General features: G+C 39.6%; 1 protein-coding gene across 1 annotated transcript in view; it reads right to left on the bottom strand.

Annotated features, from left to right (window-relative positions):
• rasa2 (RAS p21 protein activator 2) overlaps positions 1–13,932 on the bottom strand; it is a 167,061-nt gene that overhangs the window by 52,278 nt on the left and 100,851 nt on the right. The window contains 2 exon segments of the mRNA XM_034168784.1: positions 8,845–8,993; positions 9,913–10,066. Coding sequence (XP_034024675.1) covers positions 8,845–8,993; positions 9,913–10,066 — 303 coding nt within the window.

Raw genomic sequence — 13,932 nt, 5'->3', positions numbered from 1 at the left:
GAGTTTAGGTAGCTACTCTGCACTGTGTTGGTATATGGCATTAGAGAACATAAAGAAGGAATCATATCCTTAAACCTAGTTACAGCGCTTTCTGAAAGACTTCTAGTGTAATGAAACTTATTCCCCACTGCTGGGTAGTCCATCAGAGTAAATGTAAATGTTATTAAGAAATGATCAGACAGAAGGGAGTTTTCAGGGAATACTGTTAAGTCTTCTATTTCCATACCATAAGTCAGAACAAGATCTAAGATATGATTAAAGTGGTGGGTGGACTCATTTACTTTTTGAGCAAAGCCAACAGAGTCTAATAATAGATTAAATGCAGTGTTGAGGCTGTCATTCTCAGCATCTGTGTGGATGTTAAAATCGCCCACTATAATTATCTTATCTGAGCTAAGCACTAAGTCAGACAAAAGGTCTGAAAATTCACAGAGAAACTCACAGTAACGACCAGGTGGACGATAGATACACACACACACACACACACACACCACACACACACACACACACACACACACCACACACACACACACACTCACACACTCACACACACACACACACACACACACACACACACACACACACACACACACACACACACACACACACACACGTCTGTTTCTCTACGTTTTTACGGTGCAGTTCTTTGTGTCATTAGACACTCTTTGGTATCTGATAAAGACATTTATTCATACATATTTGCTTGGAGTGAGCATGACTGCTAACTTTATTTTATTTGGAGCGGTCATGAGGAAAACCTCAAAATAGTAACGCCATCATGAACACTGGTTTAAAGAATGCTTTAATTGTGACCCCGACTCGGTTTTAAAGATGTGTTGAAAGTATTCAAACCCTGTTGGGAAGTGTCTACCTTTCTCGTTTATTAAAACGAAAAGGCAATTTAATGGTGTGTTTCCCATTTCAAATGTAAAGAAAATATGTGGTTGCTATTGGGTTCCCCTCTGTGTATAAGTTGCACCAGACTATAAGTTGCAGGACCTCTCAAACTTGAAAAAAACAAACAAACAAACAAACAAAAAAACAGGTGACTTATACTCCAGAAAATGTGGTAAATAAAAATCCATGGTTGTAAATGCAACTCTTTGCAGTTCTGGCTGTCATTCCTGTCATTTACTATTCTGACATTTTATAACAGGGCTGTGAAATGAAAATTGTGAAATCCGAGGAAAATTTGCAGGGGGTCTGGGGGGGGGGGGGGGGGTACAGCTCCCCAGGAGCTGGGGTCTAGGGCCCTGTGGAGCCCCAGAATTAAATTTTTATCGAATTATACTTTTTCAGCATCTCCTGGAAGAATAAATCTCAAAATTAGTGGATATTTAAATGATCTTATATTCAACCTTTAATTTGACCTGTCAATGATCATGTTGAAATAACAGAATATGACGTGGAAGTAGGACCTGGAATGATTTTCCTTTAATTGTAAACCAAATTATGCATTAACTCAGAACAATTAAACTACATGAAATTTATGAAGACTGAAAAGACTGTTACAACATTTCAAAAACCATAGCTAAAGCTTGTAGAATATTTGGAAAATCATGGTAAAATATCAATAACATAACTTATAGAAAAAAGTCACATATTCTTGTGTAAATTCATGCAGCCTAAATCCATTCAAAGAGACAATGTCTTTTTTACAATGAAAGTCTAGATTAGTAAAAAAAAAAAAAAGTCACATAATCTTGTCTAAAATCCTGTTTGAACAGCAGAATGTTTATTTTCCAGGGAGAGAAAAATTCTTACGGTGTTTCCTGAGGGCACAGTTCACTTTTCCCGTTTCTTTTATCTTTCAGGTGTGTTGATGAAGTCAGCGACAATTCCACGGATTCTTGTCCTTTTTTCAAACACTCTTTCTCGCCGTCTTCTCTCTGTGCGACGTCGGTCCGTGACACAGACATGCTGCACAAATCTTTTAAAAACTTGAAAGCTCTAAAAGTTTGGGATGTCCACATGCTAAGTTTTAGCCACACAGCATCGCCGCAGCAACCAACCAGTCCTGCTTTAAGACAACTGTCGTAACAGCTACGCTTTGAGTGGCATTTTTCCTCCGCGAAACTCCGCGGATCTGAGGAAACTGATTTGTATCTGTAACACACAGATCAGTGTCCACGGACTTATAAAACTTACACGATGTCGTACAAAAAGAGAACACTTTGCGATAAGCATTTAAAAACTCAGTGATGTTCACGATTAAAGAGTACATCACTAAATCTCACCCCCCCCTCCCCATGATGAAATCCGCGGAATCCCGTGGATCTGCGGAGTTTTCACAGCCCTGTTACAAAGCTTTTTCTATATATCATTAATGTTTCAGATCAACTTTAGCCCAATCATGGGCCTCCTCTGCTTGAAGCCCATTTTCCTCCAAGTCCTCCTTTATGCACACTCCATTTCAGCTCCCCCCTCTTTCTCCTGTACTTCCAGGACTGTTCTCAGTTATTTCTTCTCATCACATCCAACCCACCTCAAACTGCCTTCCTACACTCTGTCACATATTTATCCTATTGTTCCAGCTCAGTTTTAATTTCTTATTGTAGCCAAATTTGTACCTCCACACATCCATCAACCATTTCCATTTCTGTCACATCCAACTTCTTCACCTGCACTCCCTTCACTATCCATGCCTTAGCCCAATAACTGCTTGTCTTTCCACGGTCTTATATACAGGACCTTTAACTCTTGCCTCAATTTTTTAGTCACACAACACCCCTAATGTTATACTCCTATAGTTTATTGTTCAATCCAGAGTGTACTCTGGCTTATTTATGTATCTAGTTCTCCATCTTTGGCTTCCACTGATTTAAATGCATTTAGTATTTTCCATACCTCTTCATGTACAATAACGTCTGAGTCCTGATCATCATTAAGTCTCAAATATGGTAGTCTTTATCTTAATCCGTAATCATCTGTCTTCTGAAACCCTTTTCCATTCTTCTGTCTTTTTTCTACAGTACTTTCTGGCATCTAGTGCTGCAGAACACAATGTCAGCTGCAAAAATTATGCAGCAAGAGTCTAGCGTTTAATCCCAAAAGGCACACCCATAACTGTCAAAAAAGTATAGTCTTTTAAAAAAAATCCTTGATGCAGACATGACCCAGCTGGAATGTTACCCATATTGTAGATACTGTTTCTAACCTAAGTTCTTGCTCCAACATACATGACTGAACAACGGCAGTTATGCAGCACACATGCGCACCTCCAACTATAATAAGCCTTTTCTAGTTCAATAAACATCACTCAGAAGCTTTGCTGTTATTAACTACACTCCTTCATGAAATGTCTCCATGGAAACCATTCTCTATACCACTCCACTATGAATCTGGTAATATGACAAAAATTCCATGATGCACAGTTATACACATAAAAGGGCTGCACCTACTGTCTTTTATCAGCGTCGCACCTTTTTGTGCAGTCGCTCTCAGAACTTCAAGTTCACAACCTGAACCTTGCAGAAAGGAGCTGGCTTCGTCACTTCTTTTTCCTGTCCTTGTACAGAGTCCATGCTTGTAATTGTCCTTGCTTATTTACGAGCAATGACTGCAGGGTATGCCCTATCCAATTTCCAAAATATTGGCTGTATCTCATTACCTATAGATTTGACAAAGTTTTTACAGACTTTTCAGACACCCACTCTATTTATCCAGGATTTGACCTGGCTCTGAGTTTGGCTGATTTACCTCCCTGGTGACTACCAGTAAATTTATGAAAGCCATTTAAATTTACAATCATTGAGTTGCAGCAATGTTGTCATCTTTCTTTCACCTACCCCACTTTCTGTTTTCTGTTTTTGGTCAGGGTCACCACAGCGGATCCAGTACAGTATCTGGCACAAGTTTTATGCCCGGTGCTCTTCCTGACCAACTCCAGTTTTACCTGGAGAAACTCATACAGGCCCTGGTCTTCCTAACAGGTCTCCCATCCAAGTAGCAATAAGGACCTACTCTGCAAAGCATCTGAAATGTGATGGACTCAGGCAAATACAGAGCAGATTGGCTCTGTGGTTTGCAGCAATACTGAGAGCTTTTCAAGAGATTTAAAGTTTTAAAATTAAAATTAAAATTTAAGGTCAAATAAAATAAAGTCACAAGTAAACCTCTACTGTTCTAAAGTGCATTCTGCTTGTTATAGATAATAGAAATGACTAAGATTTTAGAATGTACAATTTTGCCTAGGATTTCATACATACATACACACACACACGCAATAAAACTTGCATATAATGGATTTAGGTGGATCAGAAAATTTTGTCCATTATAATTAAAATCCATTATATGTAGAAAATGGACAAAATCCGTTATATGTATGTAACGGATTAGTTCCAGTCAGGAAGCGCCAAACAATCTACAGGGAATCCAGAGCACCAATTAGGGTTATGCATTTCCTTGATTAAATGCCTGACCTTAAATCGGGATCTGCCTCATTTAATGACCGGGTCAAAACTTCGTCTGAAAAAAATAAACGCCTGCCTTAAATAAGTGCCGGGCATTACGTGCATTAAAAAGATTACATTTGGTTGAGTCACTCTTTTTCTAAGTCAGCTGCAGGGTGGTACCTTAAAATCCTAAAGCCTGATTTATGCTTCTGCAACTCCGTGGCCATGCAATGACGGCAACGTGCACGTGAGCCTTTTAAGTTCTCCATCGCATCTTTATTTATTTGCAATTTCTGCAGGAACAGCAGCTTTTTCTGGATTAATCTGTCCCTCAACTTGCTCCAGGTCTTTATACAATCATCCACCTCCAGACCAACGGTACAATACGTACAATTTCCTCCATGAATTGCAGGTCATTTGAGCATCTTTTTCCGACTACGTGTTGTGAAGTTGGTCATATATGTGGACTTTTCTGCCAAATGTATTTGATCCATGATCGAAATGTAATCTGCATGCACACTGCAAAAACTTTAAAGTATGATGGGAGAGGAAGGCATGAAACCGGAAAAGTGAGAAATCACAGCCTTCTGCAATGTCCATCATTTAGGTGTACGGGTTCACAGCCCCACAGAGGGCTCTTATCTAAAGCAGTTTGGGTTGTCACACCCAAGGATTATGTGTGAAACTTTACACCATATAACAGTGCAGCCAGCAAGCAGCATTTTGTTAATAATCACCAGCCTTGAATTACACCCTGCCTCGTTTAGGTCCCGTGTCTGAGCACGGTTTGAAAAAATAAACGCATGGGCTTTTAATCAGGGAAATATTGTAACCACTTTCCTTGAATCAGTGAGTCTCAGTGCTGAACGTCATTGTTACTGGGGACGTCCAGACTGCTCTGTTCGATACATGTGAGGGATTTTTAATGGAAATACATTACGATTTATTATTATTATTATTTTATTTATTGTTTATTTGATGAGGACAATGCACTTTAATGAACACTTTGTACATTTTCATGCTTTAGTGTAAATATGCCAGATTTAGCTAAAAGCTACTTTCCATCTGTAGTCCTCAGACATACAACAAACAATTACATTAAATAAATTAAAACATGAGATTATGTACAATACATCTCACCTGTGTTGACAGGTTTGAGTGTTTTTGAGCCGTAGTTTTTAAGACGATGCTGTGGATCATTTTGTCAGATGCATCTGGAAAGTATTCACAATGCTTCATTTTTCCACATTTTGTTATGTTACAATCTTATTCCAAAAATGGATTAGACTAATTTGTTCCCCTCAAAAATTCTACTCACAATACCCCATAATGACAACATAAAGTTGTTGTTTTTTTTGTGCAAATTTATTAAAAAAATAAACTAAGAAATCACATGTACAGAAGCATTCACAGCCTTTGCTCAATACTTTGTTGATGCAGTTTTGGCAGCAATTACAACCTCAGGTCTTCTTGAATATGATGCCACAAGCTTGGTACACCTATCTTTGGGCAGTTTTGCCCATTCCTCTTTGCAGCACCTCTCAAGCTCCATCAGGTTGGATGGGGAGCATTGGTGGACAGCCATTTTCAGATGCCTCCAGAGATGATGGCTCTGGCTGGGCCACTCAAGGACATTCAAGGTGTTGTGAGGGAAGCCACTCCTTTGATATCTTGGCTGTGTGCTTAGGGTCATTGTCCTGCTGAAAGATGAACTATTGCCCCAGTTTGAGGTCAAGAGCGCTCTGGAGCAGGTTTTCATCCAGGATGTCTCTGTACATTACTGCATTAATCTTTCCCTCAATCCTGACAAGTCTCCCAGTTCCTGCCATTGAAAAACATCCCCACAGCATGATGCTGCCACCACCATGCTTCACTGTCAGAATGGTGCCTGGTTTCCTCTAAACACAACGCCTGGTATTCACGCCAAAGAGTTCAAGCATTCAATCTTTGTCTCATTAGACCAGCAAACCAGTCCTTCAGTGCCTCCTGGTGGATCAGAACATCTTCCATTTACAGATGGAGGCCACTGTGCTCACTGGAAACTTCAAAGCAGTAGAAATGTTTCTGTTCCTTTTCCCCGATCGGTGCCTCAAGTCAATCCTGTCACAGCGGTCTACAGACAATTCCTTTGACTTCATGCTTGGTTTGTGCTCTGGCATGCACTGTCAACTGTGGGTCCTTATATGTAGACAGGTGTGTGTCTTTCCAAATCATGTCCAATCAACTGAATTTTCCCCAGGTAGACTCCAATTATGCTGTAGAAACATCTCAAGGATGATCAGTGGAAACTGCACCTGAGCTCAATTTTGAGCTTCATGGCAAAGGCTGTGAATACTTATGTACATGTGATAGATTTTTTGTTTGTTTTTAATACATTTGCAAAAATCTAAAATAAATAAATAAATACAAATAAAAAAAACTTTTTCACACTGTCATTATGGGGTAGTGTGTGTAGACGTTTGAGGGAAAAAATGAATTTCATCCATTTTGGAATGAGAACGTAAATGTGGAAAAAGTGAAGCACTGTGAATACTTTGCAGATGCACTGTGTACAGAAAAATCACAAGTGTATTATTAATACAAACGAAGTGCCACGCAAGCGGTGCAAAGCTCGCTCATGGTACACTGTGGCCCAAACAGGAAGTGCCAAATTTTGAGTCCACAGTGAAACAGGAAATGTCAAATGTCAAACACTTCCTGGATCGACACTTCCTGGATTGACAAACAAGATCCCATGGAATCTCGCAGGAACTCAGTGGCAAGCTCACACTGAAACAGGAAATGCCAAATTTTGACTCACAGTGAAACAGGAAATGGCAAATACTGAACACTTCCCGGCATGGTTGGAGCTAGAGCAGAGGCCAGGGATGCACTGGACTCCCTGAAATCTGACTGGACATAGATGATTGACATGTCACGGCACCGCACATCTGGTTGAAAAGAGCTGCATTTTGAAATCAGTGAGTCACATGGACTGCTAGGTTCCTCCTGTCCAGTAGCTGGTGCTGTGTACCACAAAAAGTTATAATCCACCTTAGTAGAAGAATAAAAATGTTTGCCGCAGATTTGTACTGAACACGTCGTTTGAACTATGGACTTCTAATGACACCAAACTTATATTGGTAAGTAAACAAACATATTTTATGCCAGAAATGAGGTCCAGGTTGTTAAAAGCAAGCCACCCCAGAAGCTGAAAGGCAAAAAGGAAAATGCTTAAAAAGGCAGGGGGGGGGGGGGGGGGGAACTCCCTCAGAAGCTGAAAGGTTTTAGCCATGCTAATGCTCCAAAGAACCATTTACTCAAAAAACAAAAATGTCTGAAGGACCTAAATGACATGGTGAGATGCTGAAGAGCTTCGCTCGTTCATGTCCGCGACATATACATATTAAGAACAATGACTATTCATACAACGCTTTCATGGGAATCAAAGCACTAAAAATAAACTTCAATAATAAAAGAATAAATGTCAATAATAACAGTACAACAAATGAAAGAGCTGAAAATACAGAAAAAAGGTGCAAATTATACACCGGTGCAACTCATAAATATGGTTTTTATTTTTTTATTTTTCTGTTCAAGAAGTATTTTGTTGACAGGTGCTACATAATTTATAAAAATCCAATAACATGGTAAGGTAGCGAAAACTCTACACTGACATTTATTTGTATACATTTACCAACATACTCATACATACTAGGGGTGCCGGAAAAAAATCGATTCACGTCCGAATCGCGATTCTTATTTATTACGATTCTGAATCAATCCAAAATGTCCAAGAATCAATTTTTTAAAAGCATTATTTAAAAACATTTTCTTGCTTACTCGCTGCGTGTACTGTTTGTCAGGCAACGGCTTCTGTACTACAGCGTCCCCGCGAGGGGAGGGTCCAACGTGCTTCAAACATTCATGAGCTGCAGCTTAGTATGGCGGACGAAGAGCTAATTCAGCCAGCACTGTCTTTGCTGAAGGCAAATGTTTGGGCGCATTTTGGATTTTATTATTTGCTGCGTAAGAAGGAGCTTGACATGACTTATGCAGTGTGCAAAATCTGCAAAATGAAAGTCAGGTACTTTGGAAACACTTCAAATCCGCAAGCCCACATGCTACACTATCACCCGGAGCTAAAAAGAGCGGAGCAGCGGTCTCTGCCGACTACTGACCAGAACTTCGCTAAACTGCCAGCCAACTCTGAACGAGCAAAGCAGATAAGTAAATTTACATCTAGAACACTTGATTAACCTTGTAAAGCTGCATTTTCTTAAACATAAACATTTTTTAAGTAATATAACTATTTCTCAGAGCTCTTTGAATTGAAAATCAATTCTGAATCGAATTGTAACCCCAAGAATCGGAACCGAATTAAATCGTGAGTTGTTGTACGATTCACATCCCTAATGCATACCACTGTTTATATATGCATGCCCTTTGGTGCTCAAGTGTTTGTACTCACTGTGTGTTATCCAACTCTAGAGCTGCAACAGCAGTGACAAAAGGCACAAAGCGATTGTGGTGGAGCAGCAGTCGAACCATGGGCAGCACAGCTTCATATCGCTCTCGACAAATATCCCCCAGAATGTGTGCTGCTGATGCAGAAATGGGCTGTGGTGTCACAGTGTAGAACATGAACAAATGAGATGAACAGATGAGCGTGAACAAAGGAAACACTTAGGTTTATGTCTTACAACAGAGGTTCCCCAATTTCAGTCCTCATGTATGCATGCATGCATACCTCACATTTCTATGCTCAAACAACATATCTGATCAAATGTCAATGAATTACCAGATGTGACAGATGTGAGCAGAACAGGAAGTAATAGAAAACATATAGGGTAGGTGAAGAAGAGAACTGTTTAGGAATTAGTATAGAGGACAAAGAAAAATGTAATAACAGAGAAATTTTTCTGTTTTCCAAGGGGCAAAGGGTGGACTGTCCAAATATTCAACTCAAAACCTATTTTTATTGTCTTTCTTATGGATAGTTTTTATTTTTATTTGTTTTATTCTTTTACTTCTGTTTTTATTTATGTATTTGAATTTTTTATTCATTTTTAATTATTTATTCAATTTTATGTTGACTTGTTTTATGTAAGGCGCCTTGAGACGGCTTTTACTGTGATTTGGCGCATTATAAGCTAATTAAATTAAAATTAAATTAAATATCGATTTGATTCAGTTGCTTTTTGTTCTGTTTACACTTGTTTAATCATATACATTTGTTGATAACTTAAAACATTCACAATTTGTATGATTTTTTTTATTTAATATTTAACACATTTGTGATAGTGTGAAATTATTTGAATATTAGTGTGCCTCAGTGAACCCCAAAATGTCTGCGGTGAGCCACAGTAGGAACGGATAACCCTCTGCCAAATCAAGAGTAGTCGCATATAAAAGATTCTTTGAGCCATTTGTGTAATGTAAATACAATGTTATCACAGTCAAAAAACTACCATAGCAAACATCTGCTTATGAGCTTTGCTTGTATTATGATTTACTGTTGGTTTAGTTACTATCTTACCTTCACATCTGGGGATTTCAGCAACAGGCTGCAGAGTGGCGTGTAGCAGAGAGATGGCAGCACTGTGTCTTCTATGTAGGTGAGCGTCAAACGCAAGGATCCCAAGTCCTCAGATTTGGACTTGCTGCCATTGCCTTTGGGCTGGAGGAGATACCTGTTAGACCACAGGAACACAAACTGCTACTTACCAACATGTGATGCGAGTAAATAACACCGTACAATATCATGGTTAACAATTAAGAAATACACATAGATGTCCTAACAACATGTAGAACCTGACTGAAAAATCTTGTACAATTTTGGGACAGATACAGACACCAACCTTGAGGATATTTTCAAATCAGGCGTGCTGAGGATATACAGTCAACAAAAATATAAACGCAACACTTTTGGTTTTGCTCCCATTTTGTATGAGATGAACTCAAAGATCTAAAACTTTTTCCACATACACAATATCACCATTTCCCTCAAATATTGTTCACAAACCAGTCTAAATCTGTGATAGTGAGCACTTCTCCTTTGCTGAGATAATCCATCCCACCTCACAGGTGTGCCATATCAAGATGCTGATTAGACACCATGATTAGTGCACAGGTGTGCCTTAGACTGGTCCACAATAAAAGGCCACTCTGAAAGGTGCAGTTTTGTTTTATTGGGGGGGATACCAGTCAATATCTGGTGTGACCACCATTTGCCTCATGCAGTGCAACACATCTCCTTCGCATAGAGTTGATCAGGTTGTCAATTGTGGCCTGTGGAATGTTGGTCCACTCCTCTTCAATGGCTGTGCGAAGTTGCTGGATATTGGCAGGAACTGGTACATGCTGTCGTATACGCAGGTCCAGAGCATCCCAAACATGCTCAATGGGTGACATGTCCGGTGAGTATGCCGGCCATGCAAGAACTGGGACATTTTCAGCTTCCACGAATTGTGTACAGATCCTTGCAACATGGGGCCATGCATTATCCTGCTGCAACATGAGGTGATGTTCTTGGATGTACGGCACAACAATGGGCCTCTCATCACGGTATCTCTGTGCATTCAAAATGCCATCAATAAAATGCACCTGTGTTCTTCATCCATAACAGACGCCTGCCCATACCATAACCCCACCGCCACCATGGGCCACTCAATCCACAACACTGACATCAGAAAAACGCTCACCCACACGACGCCACACACGCTGTCTGCCATCTGCCCTGGACAGTGTGAACCGGGATTCATCCGTGAAGAGAACACCTCTCCAACGTGCCAAACGCCAGCGAATGTGAGCATTTGCCCACTCAAGTCGGTTACGACGACGAACTGGAGTCAGGTCGAGACCCCGATAAGGACGACGAGCATGCAGATGAGCTTCCCTGAGACGGTTTCTGACAGTTTGTGCAGAAATTCATTGGTTATACAAACCGATTGTTTCAGCAGCTGTCCGAGTGGCTGGTCTCAGACGATCTTGGAGGTGAACATGCTGGATGTGGAGGTCCTGGGCTGGTGTGGTTACACATGGTCTGCGGTTGTGAGGCTGGTTGGATGTACTGCCAAATTCTCTGAAACGCCTTTGGAGACGGCTTATGGTAGAGAAATGAACATTCAATACACGAGCAACAGCTCTGGTTGACATTCCTGCTGTCAGCATGCCAATTGCACGCTCCCTCAAATCTTGCGACATCTGTGGCATTGTGCTGTGTGATAAAACTGCACCTTTCAGAGTGGCCTTTTATTGTGGGCAGTCTAAGGCACACCTGTGCACTAATCATGGTGTCTAATCAGCATCTTGATATGGCACACCTGTGAGGTGGGATGGATTATCTCAGCAGAGGAGAAGTGCTCACTATCACAGATTTAGACTGGTTTGTGAACAATATTTGAGGAAAATGGTGATATTGTGTATGTGGAAAAAGTTTTATATCTTTGAGTTCATCTCATACAAAATGGGAGCAAAACCAAAAGTGTTGCGTTTATATTTTTGTTGAGTGTACATTATAACTAGTGCTTCCTGAAACACCTTCAACACCACTCAAAACGACAACAACCTCCAACACAAATTAGTCCAAAGCCAATAATGTAGTGTTCACTGCTGTAAAGCAACAATCCCTACTAGGTTTAAAATGAATTACACGAAACTGCCCCCACACTGAAGTGTTGAAAAAGAAAGCATTACAAATATACATATTAGATTTGATACAAAACACTTTTAGCTGCATTTCTTGCATAAAAGGCCGTGCAAATAAAAACACTGTCAATTATCATTATGAGTGCACCTTAAATAAAAATAGAACCCCATATAGCATACAATTTACTGTAGACAGAGATCTAAAAATGGCAGACTGTAATCATACATGTCTGTATATTATGATCTTCTAATTGTATAATAATACTGTAATGATGACAATAACGACGGCAATCAATCTTTTATGAGCTTTGAGGCAATTATGAAATAAAGAACAGAAAACTGCATAGTATATTGTAGACACATACAGTGTCAGCCATTTTTGATCGAATGAAGGATTGCAAAGAAACAGTCAAACTTCTTAGCTCAGTGGTCTCAAACCCAGGACTGCTGGCTTAGTACTTTCCTTCACTTAAAACAGTATCAAGTAATCATATGCAGATAACCTCAAACTGTACTACAATAAAAGAAAAAAAAACAAAACATTGTGATAAGCTCTTTAACTTGGTTATTGCTCCCAGATCTCACCATCCCAACAAGAACAATTATGAGTGAAACACTGGAGACTAGATATTAGTGGTGAGCGACATGGCCAAAAAAAAAAAATCATATTACATTATATTTTAAACATGTGCCACTGCTCCAAACTGCTACTTCCTGGGAATGACATTTCTCCTGGCCTGCAGGTGGTCTTGAGGCTGATGGGATTAACACTCAACACACCGCAAAAACAAACACAAGCAAAAAAATAACATTCACCCATTTTGAAAATACATGCAGTGGCAATACAAGCTGTCATTCCATAGGGATTCAGTAATTCACAGCTATATGCATGTATTAAATAAATAAACACATTAATTACAGTAATTACATTTAGGAACTACAAACTAAATAATGCAAAGACATTGTGCCCTGCATTCATCATTTTGTAGCTATTTACATTTATGACTGTGATGACACATGATGGTGAGCTATACCCTTGTATTAGTTTTAAAAGTAAATAAACTGTTGAGGCTGCAGGAACAGAAAATGCAGCAATGAGTTAACAGTTGTTAAATGTTGGCCACTGTTTTCTGTCTTGCAATATTAACAACCACATTACTCTCTATGACTCATGCAGTGTGAAGATAAGCTGTATGTCAATGTATATGATGACAGAGCTCAAATTCAACTTTTTTTCATAAGAACCTTAGAAGGGTGACCAGTGAAATCTGAAGGGGGAGCCAGTAACTTCTCAAATTTACAAGCTCTGCTTGGCCAGTCCATAAAAACGCTTAATGTCTACGGATGTCTTAGATTACCTTGTACAGCAGCACCCTCACATCGGAATGTGAGGCATTATTTGTAAAGTGCTTTGAGTGTCTGATGCAGATGGAAAAGCGCTATATAAATGCAGTCCATTCATTTATTTATTTCCAACAGTTTTAACAATTCTTTTAGAATCCCACTTAACATGAATTGTTTCATAGCAAACTTTAGAGTATTTATTTTTTTGTGAATATGTATAGTGCATGTTGCCTGCACTTCTGCCAAAGAGCCATAAGGTGGAGCCAAATACAAAATGACTGAGTATACAGTTAAAACTGCAGCACTGCAGCCAGGAAATATATTTCTGTTCATGAGCTAAAGCACCTTCAATAATAATATATTGTCAGAAAAACCTCTCTCAACAAATGTAAATGGATCACCTGGCCTGACTTTATGAAGAACAGTCTGCATGTATGGCACAGGGAAGATTTCCAGCATCAACACTGAGACATGAGGTACTGCCGCCATGCAAACAGCCACCCACGCACTCAACTCACAGCCCTCATGTACTAACAAATTGCCATCTGGCAACAGCCCATGTCAC

Source organism: Thalassophryne amazonica, chromosome 4, assembly GCF_902500255.1.
Source record: "Thalassophryne amazonica chromosome 4, fThaAma1.1, whole genome shotgun sequence".
Lineage (NCBI taxonomy): Eukaryota > Metazoa > Chordata > Actinopteri > Batrachoidiformes > Batrachoididae > Thalassophryne > Thalassophryne amazonica.
This window is presented reverse-complemented; position numbering and strand designations above follow the sequence as displayed.